General features: G+C 41.3%; 1 protein-coding gene across 1 annotated transcript; it reads left to right on the plus strand.

The window, feature by feature from the left end:
* Positions 1-10,718: 10,718 nt before the first annotated feature.
* LOC147449695 (U-box domain-containing protein 17-like) lies at positions 10,719-18,709 on the plus strand. Its single transcript, XM_086522060.1, has 2 exons — positions 10,719-11,325; positions 17,445-18,709. Exons 1-2 carry the CDS (start codon positions 11,003-11,005, stop codon positions 18,304-18,306), a joined length of 1,185 nt encoding a protein of 394 aa, XP_086378186.1. The 5' UTR covers positions 10,719-11,002; the 3' UTR covers positions 18,307-18,709.
* Positions 18,710-21,445: the final 2,736 nt, after the last annotated feature.

The following is a 21,445-nucleotide window of genomic DNA, read 5'->3' on the forward strand; positions in this document are numbered from 1 at the left end:
TCCTTTTGAAGATACTAGATGGATGCAAGGAATACAGCTTAAGGATAGTATGAACCTTCTCAATGCTTGCAATGCTACATTAGAGTAAGCAAATGTACAAATTTCTTTAAAATGACCAGTGTTTTTGTCTTATAAGACTAGTTCTTAAGTAGTATGGATAATTAGAATCATGTTTGTGATGACGACGTCTCTCAAACACCAAGTAGAATTTGTCACTCTACTTGGGAGAATGAAATGGACTAAAGAGCAGACATGCTTGCAGCAGCTATGTCTCCCAAGCACCAAATGGATTAGTCATCCATTTTGGAAAGATGTTGTAGGGTAAAAAGAGATTCTCTACCCGCTAAGAAATATTGACTAATGACTAAGGCTTTATCTCTTCTACCTCATAGTCGAGGACGACTATGATTTCAAGAGAGATGTAATGTCATAAAATCTAATATCTAATTAACCAACCCAAATGATTTTCTCATATTAAATTGATCATTTAATGTGGGAGAATAGACGGGAACAACGGTTAGAATATAGACATGTGCTTTTGGGTCTATCTCGACACGGGGCCAATGGTAAAGGGGCCCAAATGAGAGATGATTTGTCAAAGAGAAAGGCTAGCTAATGGAGCTTAAAGACCTTAGGGTTAGCTTCATTAAAGACCTCCAATGGCTAGTGCTAAAAGTCCTTTGACCTTAGGTAAGCTAGGGTTGTTCTTAAGGTCGGAACCTGACCCAAGCTTGAGGTGCTTGTCGTGTTTACTGACTAAGGTGCTTGAGGTGCTTGTCATGCTTGCTAACTAAGATGCTTGAGGTGCTTGTCATACTTGCCGACTAGGGAGCTTGAGGTGCTTGTGGTAACACTACCCAAGCTTGAGGTGCTTTGTCGTGCTTGCTGACTAAGGTGCTTGTGTTCCACAAAGTCAAAACATCCCTACAAAGGAGGGGGCGAGCCCTAAACCTAGGGGGATGAGAGAGAAAACACACACACACACACACACACACACACACACACACACACACACACACACACACACACACACAAGGTGAACCCAAGCCTCAAGAGGCAGCAAGGGCACATGTCAAGCCCCTATCCATGTTGCCCTCAGGGTGTGCCTAAAGGCTATTGGTTGGCCTCCCAAAGGGTCCAATGATAAATTAGTTAATTTGATTAATGGTTTTTGCATTTATCAAGTCCTCTCTCTCAATGGGGAAAGGGGGACACTTGTCCCAAGCCTACCCTTGTTGCTTGATTTACCTCTTGTAGGTGATTGGCTAGGCCCAGAGAGGTCCAATGAGCTTCAAGCATGAGCTACAGAGGGGGGGGGGGGGGGGGGTCGACCAAAGCAAGAAGGGGGGTTGCTTGGAGGATATACTCTCCCACACACTCTCATTGTGTGAAATGCAAAGTGCAAAGAGCTCCATCTCCTTCTCCAAGATAGTAGAGAAGTTGAGAACCTACACCAACACTCTTGGCTATGGAATGCAAATCCAACCAAGAGCCATGCTTCAATGCTTAAGCTTGCCATCTTCTCCATCTTCAGTACTATGCTATTATGTATGCTAGCAAGAAGAGTGATGATAAGTGAGGAACTACTTCTTTCTCCTATGGAATGTATCTTCTTCCTCTTCTCTACCCTCATTCCTCGCTAGCTCTCTCTCCACCTTCGAAGGTGTTTGAGGCCTTGGGACTGAGGTTTGGGATAGTTAATGTTTTTTGCAAGGTTAATGTTATGCTTGTGATGCATGAAGTTCCCATCTTCATTGCATCACTTAGGTCACAAGGAACACAAAGATTGTATTGTACCAAGTCTCTCTTGATGGGAGAATCTATAATACAAATGCCTATAGGGGGGACCGGCTCCACATAAATCCGGTCCTCAACTATTTTCATGTTCTCTAAACTCTCTCTTGCAAAAGTATTCGTTGTGCCAAGTTAGCTAAGTACTATGTTTATGTTGCTACCATCAATTAAGTTCACCCTCTATGCTCACAAAGTAATCTCACAAAAATGCTTTCTCTAATTTTTCTAATTCCGCTACTCTCGAAGTTCATAGGCCATTTCCATTACAGTTTGGTCACATGTTGAGATAGATCCATAATCACATGTCTATATTCTAACTCTTGTTCCCGTTTATTCTCCCACATTAAATGATCAGTTTAATATGAGAAAATCATTTGGGTTAGTTAGACATTAGATTTTATAACAAATTATAATATATTTAAAAAGCAGAAAAAATAATGTTTGACACAATACTCAATGCCCCTCTTTAAAGAGCACGAAAAAAGACAGTGCACCCTCCTTCACAAAAGGGGCGTCTGCCTTCAATTGCACAAGATTTGTACTTGTTGCGCCTGCCTTTATCCATGCGTTGCAAAGCAACGCCTGCCTTCATCCACGCGCTGCAGAGGAGCCATACTTGCATTGACCTGCCTCGAAAAGGACGTGCAAATTCTTATATAGAAGCCTATTCTCCATTTCCTTTGAACCCACTTGCAAACCTCCCTGAGAGGCCATTGATGGCCCGACAATCCTTGAATAGGCGAGGGAGGTCCTCACAAGCTATTTTACAGTTGTTGCATCTATCTGGCCGATCCCTCTGGCATATATCTTCATTCATGTCAGCAACACCCCCCACAATACTTTCCATACAAAGCACTTCATTGACATAGGCCATTGTGGGCCCAAATATTATTTACTAATGTCTCCCATCTTGCCTCTGGCCACTTCATTCTCCATTGTTTATTGAGGGGAGAGAACCAATTGAGGGGAGAGAACCAATCAGTTGAGAACATTAGAGAAAGATAAACATCCTTAGTAGGCGGCTTACCAAACTGCCTATTTTTGGGCCACCGTCATGCCTTCCATTCAAACTCTGATTCACATAACGACAATTGTCCAACCTTTCCAGTACTCCGATAGCCAAAATGCTTTTTGTCCCACTCAAGATGAACTGGGAAGCCAATTGATCATAATCTTTCCATCTCCTGCCATTACTGTCCCAAAAACGGGCCATGTGTAAGACCTTTGTTGTTCATCTTTTTGGATGTGTCCCTCCAAAGTGGGTCCAAAGGTACATCACCAATGTTAGAGAGCCAAGGGATTAGTGATTGATGGAGTTACAAAAATATCGGGTTAGGTCTCCCCACTCTAGTGTCTCCGCTGCTCTCCTGCACTTCCATAGCAGCTCGCCCGATATTCCTCCTAGTTTGTGAGGCATCATGCTTTCTACCAAAGGAAGCCTCAAATGGAGTGTGTCGAGAGAGTTAAGGCATAGGAGATGGGTTGTGGGTATGAACAGAGTCACAATTGCCCCTAGCCACTAGGTCTTCAATAAATCTTGATGCTCGAGGATATTCGGCACCAGGCCCACCACAATCCTATTTTTCCTCTTTCCACTACTCCATTCCTAAGCATGATCCAATATTCACAAGCTCCTGCTTCATGCCATCTCCGCCCTTGTTTTGCAAATGGTCTTCAATTGTTTGCTAGACTCCTTCTCCACAAGTGTATGCTAATTCTTGAAGATCTCAAAATCCTCATCCTTCTGCTTGAGGTATTACTCCCAAGTAAAGCAAATGAAATCATCCATGAGAAACATAACATATAGAGCTCCACCTAAAGATGAAGTCTGCATAGGTTCACAAAGATCACTATGAAGTGACTCTAAAACCATAGTAGCTCAATGTATAAAGTACTTTGGAATAGTTTCTCGTGCTTTCCTTGAATGCATGAAGTGCATTTTCCTTTCTTACTTCCAACATCTTGTAAGACTTCTACCATTTGATCACAAAAAGAAGCATCAACACTCAAGTGGCCAAACAAAAACTCCCAAAGATCACTTCTAGGAGAGCTCGTAAATGAGGAGAGATCTCGAACCTTGTAGAGACCATGCTCCAACATGCCCCCTCTAACCTCTTGCTGGAGTCACAATCTTGAAAAGCAATCGAGTCCTTTGTGATGACCACTTGCACACCTTGTCCATTGACATAGGATCAATAATCAACGATTGCAAAAATGCATGATTTCTCCACCAACCCGCTATGGCCTGTGCATGCCAAAAAAGGTTTATTATCATTTGCTTGCCATGTGACACTAACGAGCAAGCTTTACCTAATGGTCCATAGATACACTCAAAATCCAACCTTTTACTCAGGACTACTTATGTAGTCCAAAAAACCTTAGAAAGATCCATTTCATCAAATTGTTTTATTATTAGGAGTCTTTTACTAATTAAAATATTAAAGAACATTTCATTGAGTCAAGACTTCACATCACATGAAACTCTTATGAATGCACTCCTAAATGCACTCCTTCATCGGAAAGCCTTTTTGAGTAAGCTAAAAAAAAAAGCTAAAAAGAGCTAAAAAAAAGTTTGTTGCTATGTGGCATTAATCAACAAGCTTTATACAATGGTCCACAATTGCATCCAAAATGCAACCGTTTAGTAAGGCCTTATGCAGTTCAAAAAACGTGGCTATCTACTAAGGCCTTATGCAATTCAAAAAGTGGCTATCAAGGCATGCAATATTCGGAGTAACAATAACAATAACAATAAAAATAGCGAGCTAATTAAAAATTAAAGTGACCTGCCTTTTGTTTTGCTTAAAATATATAAAGTGAAAAAAAGTAACCTATGGTTAAATATTAAATACACTTGAAAAATAATATATCAAAATATAAAATATAAAAAGATAAAATTTATTTGCAAATCAAATACTCTCTCTCTCTCTCTCTTCCCCCCCCCCCCCCCTCCCAAATTAAAAAAAAAAAACATGTAAGTGCATGCACAAGAGGTCTCATAAGAAATGAGAGATTATTCAAGATTAGTGGTAGTCTAGGAATTCTAAAATCCATACAAATTAAATCTATCAAACAACTTTGTAATGAAATGGTGCCTAATATATTGACTGATAGAAAATCCATAATATCTTCAGAATGTGAAATGAAAGAATGAAAGAGATCACATTTTCATCATGATTTCTTAAAAATAGTCTTAAAATAATTTCTATGATGCTTCTTTAAAAAAAACTAGAAAAACATATAAATCACATCACATTGACGATTAGTTTTTAGCATGCTAAAAGTCTTAGTATCCATATAAGTGGAAGTCGTTCATCTTTAGTTGTTTTACATGTGTCCTTCAAGAACTTGAAGCTTTAAAAGTCTTTAAGAAAAAGACATCATGTCCTTTCCAATACTATTTCTCAAAGTTGCATTTATCTTTCGTGAAAAAAAGCTTTTTTGTAATTTGGTTTGTAAAGAGTCCTTCCATTTAGGACTTCTCAATGATTCATTTTGAATTGTTTTATTATTTACTATGAGTATTGAATCTATCTTTTTTATGAAGGTTTTTATTTTATTTCTTTTTTCATGTTATTTTGGTTTCAAATGATAATGTGCTACCCCTTAAATTTTAAAAATTTATGAAATACCTTTGTATCTGTTTTGGTTCGATTGTTTAAGATTTTTTAATCTTTATTCGTTTTTGACAATTGCGATCCGTTTTGTAGTTTTGTATTACTTAGCATGTAATTTGTGGAATTTATCCCCTTCATATAGTCCTTGCTTGGAGAGGCCAAAAAGAGTATAGTAATATCATCTACATGTTAAAACGACCTATATACAAAACTCATATAACCATTAACTTAGGTAGTGATCACACAAGACTTAGTTATCAGTTGTTTCATGGATAACTAAGTCTCCTCTTTCGTCACACACGGGCAATCAGTAGGCATAGTAGAATTGTGCCAATGACACAGTTACAAAGTCATTGGCACAATAATCAACTAAGGTGTTGCATTAAAGGAGCATTGCCCTATATAAAACGCCGACGACACACCCATCCAATCCAATTGCAAGCAACATGAGTGGTGGGCAACCACCAATGCTCTCTCTCTCTCTCTCTCTCTCTCTCTCTCTCCCCCCCCCCCCCCCCCCCCCCCCCCCCTTCTTTCTCATTGGTCTTTATTTTCACCTCCACCCCCAAAATAACAATTTTATTTGTGACCACTCTTAGGTGCAAGTTGCACGTCACTTGTAATGTAAAAGCTTAGCTTTGCACAATTATCAAAACAGATAGCCATGCAACATGCGACCATGCTAATACATTCCACTTCAGGTTGCCATAAAGGCAAACAAAAACAAATACACACACACATGTATGTGTGAGAGAGAGAGAGAGAGAGAGAGAGAGAGAGGGAGAGGGAGAGAGAGCACACCTTTGTAAGTTTACACTACTTCGGTTGAGGTACGTGCTCATTGTTCACCATCTCAAAGTCATGGCAATGAAAGGAATGCTAGAGACATTCCTTCACTAAGGACGGTTGATTGTGAACAAATCAGACCCTTTTATTTATTTGACTTATTCAAGTTGAAGCTTCCCTCATGACCAAGAAGGGGTGGTTGATCATCATCTTCCTCTCTCTCTCTCTCTCTCTCTCTCTCTCTCTCTCTCTCTCTGGATAGTTTCTTAAGATGTTAAAATACCGTTCTTCTTCTTCTTCCCTCTCTCTCTCTCTCTCTCTCTCTCTCTCTCTCTCTCTCATTGTCATCACCAAAACCAGCCCACTTCAAAATTGTAATTGACCTTTTGGCTTTTAAATATCCTCTTTCCAAGGGTTCATACATCCCTATTCGCTCCATTCCATTTGATTAGATGGAATCTCCCGAGATCCCACTATTTCGTGGCACCCCCTCCGCCCCCCCCCCCCCCCCCCCCCCCCCCCCCCCCCCCCTCCACGTGGCTTGCTTTGTCTCCATGCCTGCTGGTCCTATCAGAACCACCATTCTCCCACACACCTCCACCCTTGCTCCCGCATGCTCGATGCTTATTGCCGTTTGGCACACATATGAAAATAATCGTGTTGGCCTTTTGCGTGCGCGTGAGAGAGAGAATGCTGCTGACCGCCTCATACACCTGTCAGAGCAACCTCCGTGTGTGTGCTGAGAAAAAGAGAGAGGGAGAGAAACACTTGTCGCCCCCAGCTTTCGCCCCCAGCTTTCCCTATCAATACAAGATCCTAAATCTTTAAATTGAGTTGGTTATCTAGGCTTAGGAGATGAATGCTTAGGAGATGAATTGTGTGCCTGCACGTGGAAAGAGCTTGGAACTTTTTCGTTTTCCTTTTCCCAAAGCAAGGTATCTTGTGAGATACCGTCTAATACAAGCGTTGGCACTACCTATTTTGATGTATTTTCATTTAAATGGACCACTACTGGTTACTAGTGGCTCACTATTTACTGATCTAGAGAAAGATTCTTTTGATAGAGAAATTATTTCTAAGGCTTTTACTAAGGTTAGCAATGGAGGTCAAGGATGGATGCGAAGAGCATCACTAGCCACAACACGAAGGCACCACTACAACACCCTTGGCAATCTGCATGCAACAATAGCCTTGACAGACTTGGCAAATGCCCCACCACAACAATCTTGGTAGCTTGCACGACAACGTGGAGGAATGCAACAGAGGGCATATATGATGGCTTGTGCACAACGGCGTAGAGGGACATAGAGGAGGGCAGGGCAACAAAAGAACGAAGGGAAGGTCTAAAATCTTGTGTAGGTGCAAGGGAGGGTGGATATGAAGGCCTGCGTGCTTGCATGCAAATTGGACTTTGAGAGAGAGAGAGAGAGAGAGAGAGAGAGAGAGAGAGAGAGAGAGAGAGATGGACACTCAAAACGAGTGATAGAGACACTCAAAATGAGAGTGATAGAGACACGTGGACATAGCTCGAGACCTTAAGTTTTCCCAAAACTCACAATTGTGAGTGAATTATATTGAACAATCGAAAAAGTTACAAGGTTTTGTCATGCTCACGTTAAGCCATGACAACGTCCAGGAATCATAATTACAACGGCTATAAGGGCAGCCACTCCCACTGATGGCCAAGGTTTGCCCCGGGTATTCCGTCTGCTTACAACAAGGCACAAGTAGTCCTAGACCAGTCCTCCGAGTGATTGCTTGCGCCCGAGTGCCCATATTAGCACTTTGCTTTCCTGTATAATTTCTGCGAAGCTTGCCACCTCAAATTCTCCTTCAAACACATGGCGGTTCCTTGTTTGCCATACATTATGAAAGAAGAAGTATCTGATAATCGGAGTGCTGACGAGGAGTGCAGGACTACCTGAGTTTTTACCTCCAAAGCGTAGGTCAGTCTTGAAAAATTTAATTTTCCATGTTCTTAGGACCCACTTGCATACTTTCCCTGCGAGGCCTTTTATAGCTGGGCAGTCCATGAACAGGTGGGCCAGATCTTCACTAGTCAACCTGCACCCCAAGCATCGATCTGACCCAATCCCTCTCTCCTGAATCTTCACCCCCGTCGGTAGAGCACCCCAAGTAATCTTCCATAAGAAAACCTTCATGTATTGTGGAACCTTTGGCTTAAAGCATCTTGTAAGATTCTACTAGATAAACTCCAAAACCAGAATTAGACCCTCCTACCCTACTTGCACTCATCAATTTGATTTAAAATGAATTGTGCCCCCTTACTTGTAGTGGGGGTAAGGTGACCCGGGTACCTATTCAATATAAGGGCATAAAACCCATCAATTTATTTTGAGATTCTCATTATTGACACTCATAAAGTACACGATAGCCTAGCTCAATATTGCTAGATTCTCATTATTGACACTCCTAAAGTACACGATAGCCTAGCTCAATATTGTTGTTGAGTTCACAAATGTTGCGAGGTCATGTGGGCAGCGATGCATCCTCTCAACCCCTACGATGCCATGTCGTAGATGCAAGTCTTCAAGCACCAAGCAATTTTGAATGCCCTACAACTTGATGCTTTCGACTCCAAGCCTGCGTGTACAAATTGGGAGAGAGAGACTTCAATTGTGCAGGCACGAAACACACACAAACACACACACACACACACACACATACATACATACATACATACATACATATATATATATATATATATATATATATATATTCTGCCTTCCCTAAGGTTGAGAGCCTCTTCCAAGTTGCACTCCTTTTTTTTTATTTTTGCAAAACTCACAATTGTGAGTGGATAGTATTAAGAACAACAGAAATATACACCAATCCTCAAGCTCAAACCGAGCCTTGAGGGTCAAAGGATTACAAGTTATTTGCTTGGCAGAGAAACCACTAATACTCCTTGCCTTTACTTACTACAAGATGTTATACATTGTTGTAGACCAGTCCTCTGAGGCTTGTTTGCCTCCGATAATGTGGGTCATCACTCTACTCTCTTGTATGATTTCCCAAAAGCTTGCCACAGCCAGATCCCCCTCAAACACGCGCGGTTCCTTGCTTGCCAGATATGGTGCAAGAAGTAGTACCTGATTACTTGAGTGCAGACGAGAAGAGCAGGACTTCCTAGCCTGTTACTATCAAAGAACATATCATTCTTGAAGAACTTAATTTTCCATGTCCTTTGAATCCACTTGCATATTTTCCCAGCCATGCCCCTGATTGCCTGGCATCCCAAAATTGGTATATTCGTTGGTCATCGCCAACTCTTGGCCTCAAAATTCAAGTTCCAAGGGTCAATTGTGCAAAATGGAGCTCTTCTAAGCTCAAGAATCAAGTTCTACAAAGAACAAGGATCATTTCTTCCCATTCATGCGTTGCTATGCGTAACTAAGCCTTCTCAGCAAAGCAAACAAAACAAGAATCAAGTTCTACAAAGAACAAGGATCATTTCTTCCCATTCATGCGTTGCTATGCGTACCTAAGCCTTCTCATGCATTGCTATGCGTAACTAAGCCTTCTCAACAGAGCAAACAAAACACGTAGTCATAGTCACAAGAGTTACGATCAATAGAGGATAATGGGCACTTGAAAGGGAAAAGATGTAGGTACCTGTTATGCAAGTGAGTAAAGCTCGATCAACACGCTGGCGTGAAACTTCAAAGGCGCCTATAGCTAGCCACACACGAACACGTTTTGACTTTTGTACATTTAATGTGTTACAAGTGGTTGCCTTTGCTACTATGCCAAAATCGGCATAGTTACAATATGTGCTGCATATTAGTACTACCTAGGGTAAAACCCCCAACTTAAGGCCACCCAAGCGGTTTTACAGAATTGTCACAATCTGCTGCACTGTTTCGAGCGGGAAATGGCGCAAATGAAAGGTGAGCGCATGAGCTATCATCAGCAAAATTCTCGCCCACAGTGGTTACGCGCAAGCGGAGAACAACGGAGATTCGTGAATCCCGTGTAACAAAAAATGGGTCCAATAAGACGCCATTGAGGGGGGTAAAATGAGCGGTTTGGCCAGCGAAGATTGAACCATTGATCTGAAGGACCACATAATATCACCAATGGCCTAACCACTCCACCTTTCACCCATTGCTGTCCCATAAGTGGTGCTAATGGCACTTTATTTTGACGGGGACTACATCCTTGTACAGGGTCCCGGTTTTTTAATGGCCCCTCTACCCTAGTACCATACCTTCTTAGTGTGTGACCGTGGCAAAGGCATAGTTATCAGTAAACCAGCCCCTAATGAAGGGGAAAGGTCAACTTGCATTTGGCCACCCGGCCTCCGGGTCGCTTCTCCTTGCAGGCCTCAGTCTCGTGGTCATTGAAAAGTTGCCCCCCACACAGGAACGAGCTTCACAGGAAGGAATCATTGGCCCCCCTTTTCCGGAACACACACACACCCACACGGCACCGGGCAGGCTCGTTGCATAGTTCACCTCGCTTTGGAATCAAGCCACCCAGGAGATCGGTATCCCGTTTTCCTTCATTCTTTGCTTACGCTTACGCTTACGCTTAGGAATTCTGCACGCCTCTCTCTCTCTCTCTCTCTCTCTCTCTCTCTCTCTCACTCCCACGCGCGCGCGCGCGCACACACACACACACACGCCCGCCCGACACACACCTCTCTCTCTCTCTCTCTCTCTCTCTCTCTCACACTACACTCACACATACACGTACACACATTCACATAACGCAGACAGAAGCCTCGTATCTCTGTGATCTTGTTTGCCCCCTTTGCAGAGGCTCAACCTCGTGTATGTCTAATGGTTTTGGGAGATGCTAGCATCCCCGTCACGTTGCTCTGTGACGGGCATGATGCTGCGGACTCCAACAGTAAGCAATTGCAACTTGAGAGCAACAAGCATATGCAAGATGTGCTATGGGCTCTTTCATATGGCATGGGGGAGGTCCGCCTTCAAGCTGCAAGAGAGATCAGAAAGCTTACAAAGACCTCTGCTAGAAGCCGTGTGTATCTTGCGGCAGCAGGAGCAATCACACCGCTTGTGTCCATGCTCAAAGTATCTTCAGCGGAAGTGAAAGAAGCTGCCCTCCTGGCTCTGTTGAACCTAGCAGTGAGAAATGAGAGGTGCACGTTCTTTTTAGCTTGCTTTATCTTTCTGTTTCTGTGTAGATCATTTGTTGCTATCTGTACTTTGATCTTACGTGAATTGCTTTTGTATGTCTACTGTGCAGTTAGTTTTGTTTGAAGTCTACTTTACTTTGGTTTTCTCAGCAGAATAGATTTTTTCCCAACCATGTGTTTGCGCGAGTTAATCATGAAACCTGGTTTGTTGTTTATGAATGGCCAAACTGGACCTATTGTGCGTGGGATTGTGCTGTTGGCCGATTGTGCTTTACAAGCAGTGAGTGGGAGTGTGAGAAATTGCCTCAAAACTATCACCAAGGAATGAAGAGAAGCCTTGATTAAGCTCATGTTGGGGATAATTCCGATCCTTCGAAGAGATTATATTGCGAAAATTGGTACTTTACTTTGGTTTTCTCAGCAGTATAGATTTTTTCCCAACCATGTGTTTGTGCGAGTTAATCATGAAACCTGGTTTGTTGTTTATGAATGGCCAAACTGGACCTATTGTGCGTGGGATTGTGCTGTTGACCGATTGTGCTTTACAAGCAGTGAGTGGGAGTGTGAGAAATTGCCTCAAAACTATCACCAAGGAATGAAGAGAAGCCTTGATTAAGCTCATGTTGGGGGTAATTCCGATCCTTTGAAGAGATTATATTGCGAAAATTGGAAAATTAGCGTGTACTTAATTAAGATCAAGAATTCATTTTGCTTGAAGCCATGAATTACAATTGTTGAGGCATCCTAGGGGCTATTATGGTAACGAGGTTCCTTTCCCCCCAGTTAAAGATTTGGGTAATGGAATAGAAATGCTGGCACTAGAGAGTTCAGAGATTGGAGACATTTGATATAGGAGAAGGGGTAAATGGGGTTTTTTTCAGCTTTCATTTGCCTTTCTTGTAGAGATTTTTCCCTTATTATAATTTCTTTGTTAAAGTGGAAAGACTGGCTCTTCTTTTGGTTCTTTGTGCTTTGTTTTTTCCTTTCTTGTTTCTCTTCAATACCTTTTGTGCGAGCATTCGATCATCAACTTTTCTTACTCTTGTGTGAAGCGTTGAATCGTGTTTTGATTAGATGGGGCTGCCCATTGTTGTCTCACGACAGTCATAGCTTTTCAAGTTTTTGAATTGATAACCAACTACTCATGCCTCCAAACGTCTGACTTAACAACTTCATACCCTATATTGAACGTGGAGGACTGCAAGTTTAGAATCAAGCCTCACCCTACAATTTTTTGCATATGAGTTTGACAAGAGATATTGGTCTTGTTTGTATATAGTTCAGCTTTACATGTTGAATTCGTATGGGTGAAGCATAAAACACTGGAGATAAACAAAAGAAGAAGAGTTAAATCGGATTGAGACAATTGTCTATTTTATGACGTTTATCTTTTGATTTATATGTATAATTCTTGATTCAAGCAACCTATTGATATCTCCACTGGGATCATTCAACTACCTTTTTTTGTTTAGCCTATCTGTACATACGAGTTAGAGTATATAGCACATCATATCTCATGTTCAATATCCTTGCGCACATTGTTGCATTCAAACATGTTTTAAGTTTTTGTGAGGTGTTTGAAAATGTTTGAAAAAACAAGAGTCAGAAATCTGGTTTCAGACTCGGCTTAGGATGGACCATTTTCAAGCTATGGATAGTTTTTGAGCTTTTCAGCAGCAAGTCCCAACTTTTGATGTTTAATTGGTGTTCCAAAAAACTATACCCGTTTAAGGTGCTTTATAAAGTGTTCTTGTCATTATCTTTTTTTCAAGATGTCATGTACATGATTTTAAACCTTTTAAGTAGAGAATTTATCTCAAGGAGTTTTGTGAATTTTACTATACTAATAATAGTGATTTGTGTACTCTTGTAGACCAAAAGATTTTCCAAACTTTATTGAGTTTGGAAGTAGATATACTAGAGAAACTCCATGAGTTGGAGTATTAACCAATTTGCATGCCTCTCATTTTCCGAACATTTCACACTGTTAAAGATTTAGAATGCAAGACGAGATGTCACAAAAGCTCTCTTGCATGAGCTAGTTCGAGGGTACTTCTGTCCTTCACAACTTTCTAATGAAGGCTCAGTTGAGATGTGTTGGTATGGATTTGTGTATGAAGGTGGCACTGCTAGTAGATATCAGCCCTTGGTAACATTGGCTCCGTTTGGCATAGGGTCACTTAGCAAGACACCTCTTTCCATCACGGTATTTTGGGATGTTTCTGCTGTTTTTGTTCTGTTTCTTTTGTTTGTTTTTGCGTACGTTTTCTTTGCTTTGATTTGCTTGTCTCGTGTGCGTGAGTGCGTCGTTTGCATGAGTGGAGCTTGGTTTTTGTGTGCCCGCTTTTGTGTTTCTACACTTAAGACTTTGCTCTTGGCGGTGTGAGTGGTGTGTGTATGTGAGGTGAGTGAATCTAGGCTTGTGAGTCCGAAATTTTTATTTGCTTTCCCGGGTTTTGGATTTTGCTGTTTTGTTTCTTGTTTTTGTTTGCTGATATTGTTTTTTCTCTTTGTTTTCGTTTTGCTTTTTCTTGTTTTTCTCTTTTGATTGTGCTTTCTTGTTTGTTTGTTTTGGGATGTTGGGCTGTTTGGATCGGCGCTTTGCTCTCTCTTTACAAGGTTTTCTACATCAGGATTTCATATGGTAGTCCCCAGAGTGCCTTCATGTCTTCTTGGAGTTTCCTCCCCAGCTCTAGATTTCAGGAGCCACTTGCTGAAGTGGGCTGTCCTCTATACCGGCTGACATCTCCTTGTTTGCTCTAATTGCAGAGATCTGCTGGTCCTCTTATGGCCTTCTTAGGTAGATCTCTTGGTGATGTCAATTGTTACTTCTCTATCATCTTCATCATTGATTGCTCCCTTCCTTTTGTTTCACAAAAATGACACTCATCATTGAACATTCACATCATTATCCTTGTCGAGATCTCAAATGAGAATCACAAGCATTGTAAATTATCTAGCAATTACATCAAGACCGCACTGATCTTTTCACGGATGTCCTGATCTATCAAATCACGTTACTATCACATTCACACCTCCCGTTAGAAGAACATTTAAAATGCTATAGTCATTTTATCTTTCTGATACGTACTCAAACAACACACACATGAGAGAGCACATGTAATAATTTCAATTTTATTTCAAGCGTATATCTTTAAGTTATTCAGTAGTACACTGTCAACTTGTCAATATGCTTGAAATCTCAAAGAGGAATCAATGACTTTATTCCCATCGAGGTAACATGTGGCAAAGGAGTAGAGTGGCCCCCCTCTTGTGCACGTCGCACCGTGAGTACAATAGGCTCCTTATGTAGGAGACGAAGAGACACAAATGAAAAAACAAGTCTCATGGTGAAGAGACGCGATTTTAGATGTAAAGACACATCCTTTCGGCGAAGAGCTGCAACCATTGGACGAAGAGTTGCAACCATAGAGCGAAGGGGTGTGACCAATCGTCAAAGGAGTGTGGCTTTTGGCGAAGAGGCATGTCTCTTGAGTGAAGGGTCGTGACCATCCAAGCGTTGGGTTCTCCTTGGCGTGGCACTTTGCGTATCTGCAACTAGGAGTGGATGTAATACTGCAACATAGTCACAATCGTGACATTCCCTCCCATTTAAAATGATAGCCTTGGTTAAAGGAATGATTTTTGATGTTGATAGAACTTTGGAAAAGCATTGAATCTTCGAAAATCTTCAGTTTTTGGGTTATTTGAAACCTTTGTCTTGAACCTTTGCTTCTTGCAAAACCTTTTCGCTTTGATTGCTAAATTCCATGTCATTGCAATATTCAAAGACTTTTTAGAAGAATCTGTCTTAACCAGGTTGACTGCAACAAGAGATTGAGCTTCAAAATCTTTTATGCGATGTAAGATTTCTGGTTGAAAATCTTTCGATAACTACGAAATATTTGGTGAAGAGGAAATCTTCTCAATGCATTCTTGGAAAGGGGTAACTTCATCTTTACAAATCACTGGAGAGGATTTTGGATTGAGACTACAATCATCTTCCAATAATGAATCCCAAAATTCTTCAGAATCGTCTTTAGAAACTGTCACTTCATGATTTGCAATTGGCATATCATCATCCAACAAAGAATTAAAGAAAGCATAGTCGTCTTCAGACTCAGAATCTACAACTATGTCCTTATCTTTGTCTGGTAACGAGTATCACTTGGAAAGTCTTCTTGCTTGAAATCATCTTTGTCTTCATCAATTGATTCAGGAAAAGTTAATGAATTAAAAAATATATCAATCCCAATTTTGCATATGCATCGGAGATTATATTTGCTTCATAATCCTCTGTATCATGTTGTTTGACTAGTACACGTGAGGCTTGAATCACTTGTTCCGCATGATAAAGCTCGTGTAATTTCAGTTCACGTCCATTTTTGAACAAGTTGATAGTATGTCCTCGAAAGCTAATGGGTAGATCATATTGCAATAACCAATACTGACCAAGAATCATGTCGTAATAAGATAGAGACATGACTTCAAAATCTAGTTGATCTGCATAATTTTGAATACCAAACTGCAAGTGTCGAACTATCTCATCACAAGTTAAAATTGATCCATCTGCTAATTCCACATCATATAAGTGAGATGTCTTCTGAGGAACTACTTGAGTGTTGACGAAATTATTTGAGAATCCACTGTCGGTCACCTCCGCAAATTGTATATAAACCATCCTTCTTTGAAGTCGAAGAAGCATTGGACGATGAGCCTTGTTGAGGATTAGAACACCGATCTTGAGAAAAATCACGTCCTTTACCACGATCAAGTGGAGCATGTGAAGGAGATCTGCTTTGAGATTGTCGATCTTGAGAATAGAACTTTGAAGTTAATAAGGTGCTGTGGCTTGCTGTCTGAACTGAGATTGTCGCTGTTGACTTTGGCTAAAGCTTTCTGTGCGATTGTGTTGTGAAAAGCGAGCGCTGTTTGAAGATCTGGCACCAGGGAGAAAATTCTGTGTAGGGCGTTGATTATTGCCAAGACGCTCCACATAGGCAATTGCAGTGCCCAAGGTAGTTGGGTTGTATTTGTGCACATTGTCCTTCACGTTGGGTTCGAGTCCGTCGATAAAGCTCTGAAGTTTATAAGGGTCTCTATCTCCAAAGTTAGTCTTTGGAACTCTGTGATGTACGTGGCTAAGGAACCTGTTTGGCTCAGGCGGCGAAGAGAGGAACGGGCATGAAAATCTGCATTGGCAAGTACGAACGCCTTGCGAATAGCGCTGGACATTTGGGATCATACCTCTGTGACGATCGACATTGTATATTTATCTTAAGAGGTTGTGCCCTTCAGATGTTTATTATAATAAGAAGATATTCTCTTGGTAAAAAAAAAGGGCCTTGTGTGTGTGGAGGCCCTTGCAAGGGGAGTCCCTCCTCCCATCACCCTCCAAAGTTTGGTCAATTCGTGCGCACCCTTGTCGATTTGTTGTCTGGAAGGTGTTCTGGTGGCCTGTTTTTGCTGCAACTCCTCTTCACAGTTGTTCATCTCTCGACATTCTTTCAGCCCTATGGTTGTGTTTCCCTCTTTTGTTTATTTTCCTGGCTAGTTATGGTTTTTCCCTTATGGTTTGTATTCCTTTGAAAATTTCAGTGGGTTTCAACCACTAGTTGTATTCTTCATTGCCTATTTAACTTCTTTTGCCTTCCAGTGTGATGTAATGCCTTTGGGTTAAGTTATCTCCTTTGCTTCCTTGAGTTCCATGGCTATGGCATTACGATAAGCTGCTTCTGGTTGAGGCTATTCTACACAAACATGCGCACTGCATTTCTTAAAAAGCTTTTATTGTGCACCATCAAAATCATGATACTGAGTGTGATGGAATGTCAATTCAATGGATCGCATAGTAAGCTTCAATCAGGAACTAACTCCATGGAAACCTGCATTTGGGCACCATTGATATGAGGTGAGGTTCCATGTCAAAAAGGTGACAATCTTTCGTTTCCCTTCTGGATTACAGGTCTTTAATGGTCCATATCCTTTTTTATTCTAGATCAGTTGTCCCACTTTGCACTCTTATGAAGTGAATGGCAGAAATTGCTGCACTTTGTAGCTTTTATGTCTCATATTTAACTGGTTTTTGCTGAATTTTGTTCTGTGGTCTTTTTGTTCTTCAGAAACAAGATGAGGATTACAAAAGCCGGTGCTATCGGTCCTTTGGTTGAGCTGTTACGCTCTGGACAAGCAGATTTGAGAGAATCTGCTGCAGCTGCAATTTTGACTTTATCTGCTGCAGATGCAAACAAACCGGTGATAGGCACCTCAGGTGCAATTCCTCTTCTTGTAGATATGCTCACAACAGCGAGTATTCAGGGCAAGGTTGATGCCGTCATTGCTCTGTCCAATCTATCCACACATGCAGAGAATGTCGTCTCCATCCTTAAGACGGGTGCAGGCGCTCCCTTGATTCTTCTGCTGAAAGATTGCAAGAAATCGTCAAAAGTTGCAGAAAAGGTGATGGCGTTACTTGAGTCGTTGATAAGTTACGAGGAGGGTAGGTGCAGTGCAGTCAGAGAAAGTGGGGGCTTGTTGGCCATTGTAGAAGTATTGGAAGAGGGGTCTGTTCAAGGCAGGGAGCATGCAGTAGGGGCCTTGCTCACAATGTGCCAAAGCAATAGGCGCAAGTATCGGGAAACCATTCTTCAGGAAGGGGTTATCCCTGGATTACTTGAGCTTACTGTCCAGGGAACACCGTCAGCACAAGAGAAGGCAAAAAAGCTGTTGGAGCTATTGAGGGACTCTTCACAATCACAGAGATCTGGGCATGCGTCTCCTTCAGCTTCGGCGGTGCTGGAGAGCATGTTTTACGACATTGCTGCCCACATAGAGGATGCGGAAGTGGGAGCTGAAACAACCAAAAGGGTGCTTTCAGAGATGGTCCAGCTCAGCAGAGAGCAGAGCACGCAGCAGAGGGTAATGGCTTATGCACCATCAGATGTGTCGCATCCATCTTTAACAACAAAGGCCTTCTCCAAGTAAATGGCTTATCCGCAAAGTCTTCAATGCTTGCTGGAGTAGGAGATACGTTCGTGCCACTCATCAAGCTTGGAGGACATCCACATCATCTTGTTCATATTACATTTGTAAAAGACACAGTTTTGCCAAGCAGGTAGGTGATCATAGGGAGTTAATGTATATAGATGGTATACTGCAAAGAGAGATATATATACAATACACACAAATTGGGTCAATTGAGCCTTAGAACATGGTTTCTACCCTTCTTACATTTCTAGACAGGGGGTTTGTCTAGTCCATTGATGGCTCTGTCTATTGTACTTTATACATGCTACAGCACTGGCTTGTGATTACAATAATGTGGTGGTAAGTTTGTAACATGACAATTTATTGTTAATCTTTATATCTGCGGGGCTTTTCCGAGCAAGTGCTGTGGTTTTGATTTACTTTGGAAGATGCTAACACCTTAGCAGGATCTGATGGCCTGCTCCCTTTGTTGATGCGAAGGAGTACGTTAAATGATGTGATGCTTGTCAACAGATGCGCATGCCACAAAGATATACTAATATGCCTCCGAGGTCGATGATGGGAGCTATAGCTTTTGGCAAGTAGGACAGTCAGATCAATCCAAGCACTTTCTCACAAAACTCAAGCCCCATTTTTAACTGTTTACTTGACAAGTTGGGTCGATGGGTTCAGGCAAACGCGACTCAAAAAGTTGATGCAATTCTCTCTTTGTAGAATGAGTTCATGTAGGCACATCATTAATGTTTCACACAGAACTGTCAATGGTTGAAACCTCATTGCTTCAATTGATGAGACATAATCTTGTAGTATCAATTCACATTGCATTGTAATACTCAAAAGAGCTTGATAGAAAGTGTGTCTCAAAACACTGAAAGTTTGCATTTGTTGTTTGATTAGAGTTTTCTTTCAATTAGGTCCCACCTTGTTCACATACTTCCGGTATGGATTGGTAGCTCCGAAGTGTCGCCTTGAATAGGTGAGGCGTGTTGGGTAAGCAAAACTTATCCATGGATTTCATATCTTACAACCAACCCTTTTGAGTCTTGTACCCCCTATTGAGTTAACCCTAGTCAATAAAGCCCTTAACATGTGCTAGCAAGTCATTAGTGATGTCACTAGAGATCACACTCTAGTCTCAAGGCTAGGTCAGTACTTATCATTTTGCATCATCCCTAGTCTTAAGGCTAGGTCAGTACCCATCATTTTGCATCATCGCATTCTCAAGGCCTATGAAGGCACATCTTTTTTAATCTCTTTTGCTAGGCCAGATTCTGTTGTGTGTGCACATTGACTGTCTTCTACCATTCTCGCCTAGGCTATCTCACATAACCCTACAACTTTATTTTAAGCAAGTGCATTTGCTTGTGGTTGGTTCATCACCTCTTGCATTTAGTTTAGTTTTGACTCCCCAAATCTACACGCCATTCAATTGTGTATTACATCTAGATCAAAGATCGTGTGCTCTTTTCCTAGAACATTAGATATGGGAGGCTCCTATCTTCTAGCCTCTCTCAAGAGCTACACATGGTTTATCTTGATCTCTTTTGAACTAACAATGTGTGCACTAGGTTTGGAGGACTCCTTGCAAAGGCATTAATACCTTCGTGCTCAATTTATCATGATTTAGGCCACTAACGGTGAAAACCCAACGGGCGGAGATTATGCTCATTTTTCCAAATCACTTTGGGTTAAGTCTCCTTTGACAATGTTAAGTGCACAAATCATACCACACATTGTAGGCTTGCTAGAACCTAAATTGCATGCATAATGGTGGCCTTTATTGCATGCTTCCCTGCTTGGGGTTTCTTGGGGTCGATAACCATAAACAAAACTTATTATGGTAAAAAGTAGTTTTGTTTGGTCAATTATCGGCAAGCTTTGAAGTTCCCAACATTGTTCAATTAATAAGGAAAAATGTTCTTCAAATTTCTAGCAAGTGAGGACGAAGTTGCATATCATGCAACTTTGTCCTTGCTTGCTAGAGCATCAAGCAAACAGGGGTTGCCTTGTGACTCAAAAGCCCTAATCCAACTTTGGGAACTCTTCAAAACTAAGCAAATTTTATTTTATGACTAAAAGATCATTGTATCCAAGAAGGACATCATAGGCCTTGGATTTGTTGTTCATTTCATAAAAGCATTCGATGTCTCAATGGTTGAAGGAGGCATATCATCCACATCCAAGAACTTACAGAGGTTGTATATCTTAGCTTGGCGTGAATGAGAGGCATTCTCCAAATTCGGCCCAATTGCTTGTGCCCCATGCTCTCTCACCTTGGCATCTATCCATATTATACTTTGATTTTGTTTCCTTTCTAGCATGTCGATCCCCCTTGAATGGCGTCGCCCATTTTTTAATGGACAAAACCAGCTAGTGCAACTATCGGCACTAGAATTAGTTGGTGTCCCTTGTTGCTTTAGATCTTTGTTTTCTATGATTTGCAAATTATAATTCTAACTTCATAGCTTCTTACCCATCTTTGAGCTTTGTGTTGGCTTCTTGTGGTTCCTTTCTTGCCACTATGGCATTGCCTAAACTTTGTTTTGCTACCACTTTCAACACCTTTGAGGGTGTGCTGTATCGTTCTTGCCCTGAGTGATAAGGTCACAATATTTGGGTTGTTTGAAGTGTTAAAGAATATGATGTTAAAGAATATGTCCATTTTGCTATGGGCGGCCGGACACTGACTATACTATGTTGTAAATATACTTTGGATAATAGTTCAAAGAGAAGAAGAGTGAAAGCAGCACGTTGAATGGCTGTTGCAGTGTAATGATTGTGTGTGTGTGTCTCAATGTGTGTTGGTGTGTGTGCGTAGTCTTCTTTTCTATCTTCTCCATCATCTACGCACTCTACAAAGTGGTATCAGAGCTCAGTTTAAGGAGCTACAATCAATACACAGATTTCTGCAGCTCTGGGAAACAACAAAAAAGAGAGGTTTTTTTGGTCATAACTCCCTCACCCGAACTCGGAATACAGTGATCCAGGAGTCTATCTTTACGTTTTTGGGCATTCCGGACGCATTAGCATACTCAGATTTGCCAAAATCTGCAACAAAATTTTTTTGCAGCAAACAACCAGCTCACACAAGCATAGGAGATTTTCAGTTTTGCACTCGGCAATAGATTTACAGGTT

This window comes from Adiantum capillus-veneris, chromosome 10 (assembly GCF_014529385.1).
Source record: "Adiantum capillus-veneris isolate H3 chromosome 10, ASM1452938v2, whole genome shotgun sequence".
NCBI lineage: Eukaryota > Viridiplantae > Streptophyta > Polypodiopsida > Polypodiales > Pteridaceae > Adiantum > Adiantum capillus-veneris.

Coding starts and splice junctions, on each gene's coding strand:
- LOC147449695 (XM_086522060.1), top strand. CDS start 11,003: ATGGTTTTGGGAGATGCTAGCATCCCCGTCACGTTGCTCTGTGACGGG. Junction 11,326..17,444: donor CTAGCAGTGAGAAATGAGAG/GTGCACGTTCTT, acceptor TTTGTTCTTCAG/AAACAAGATGAGGATTACAA.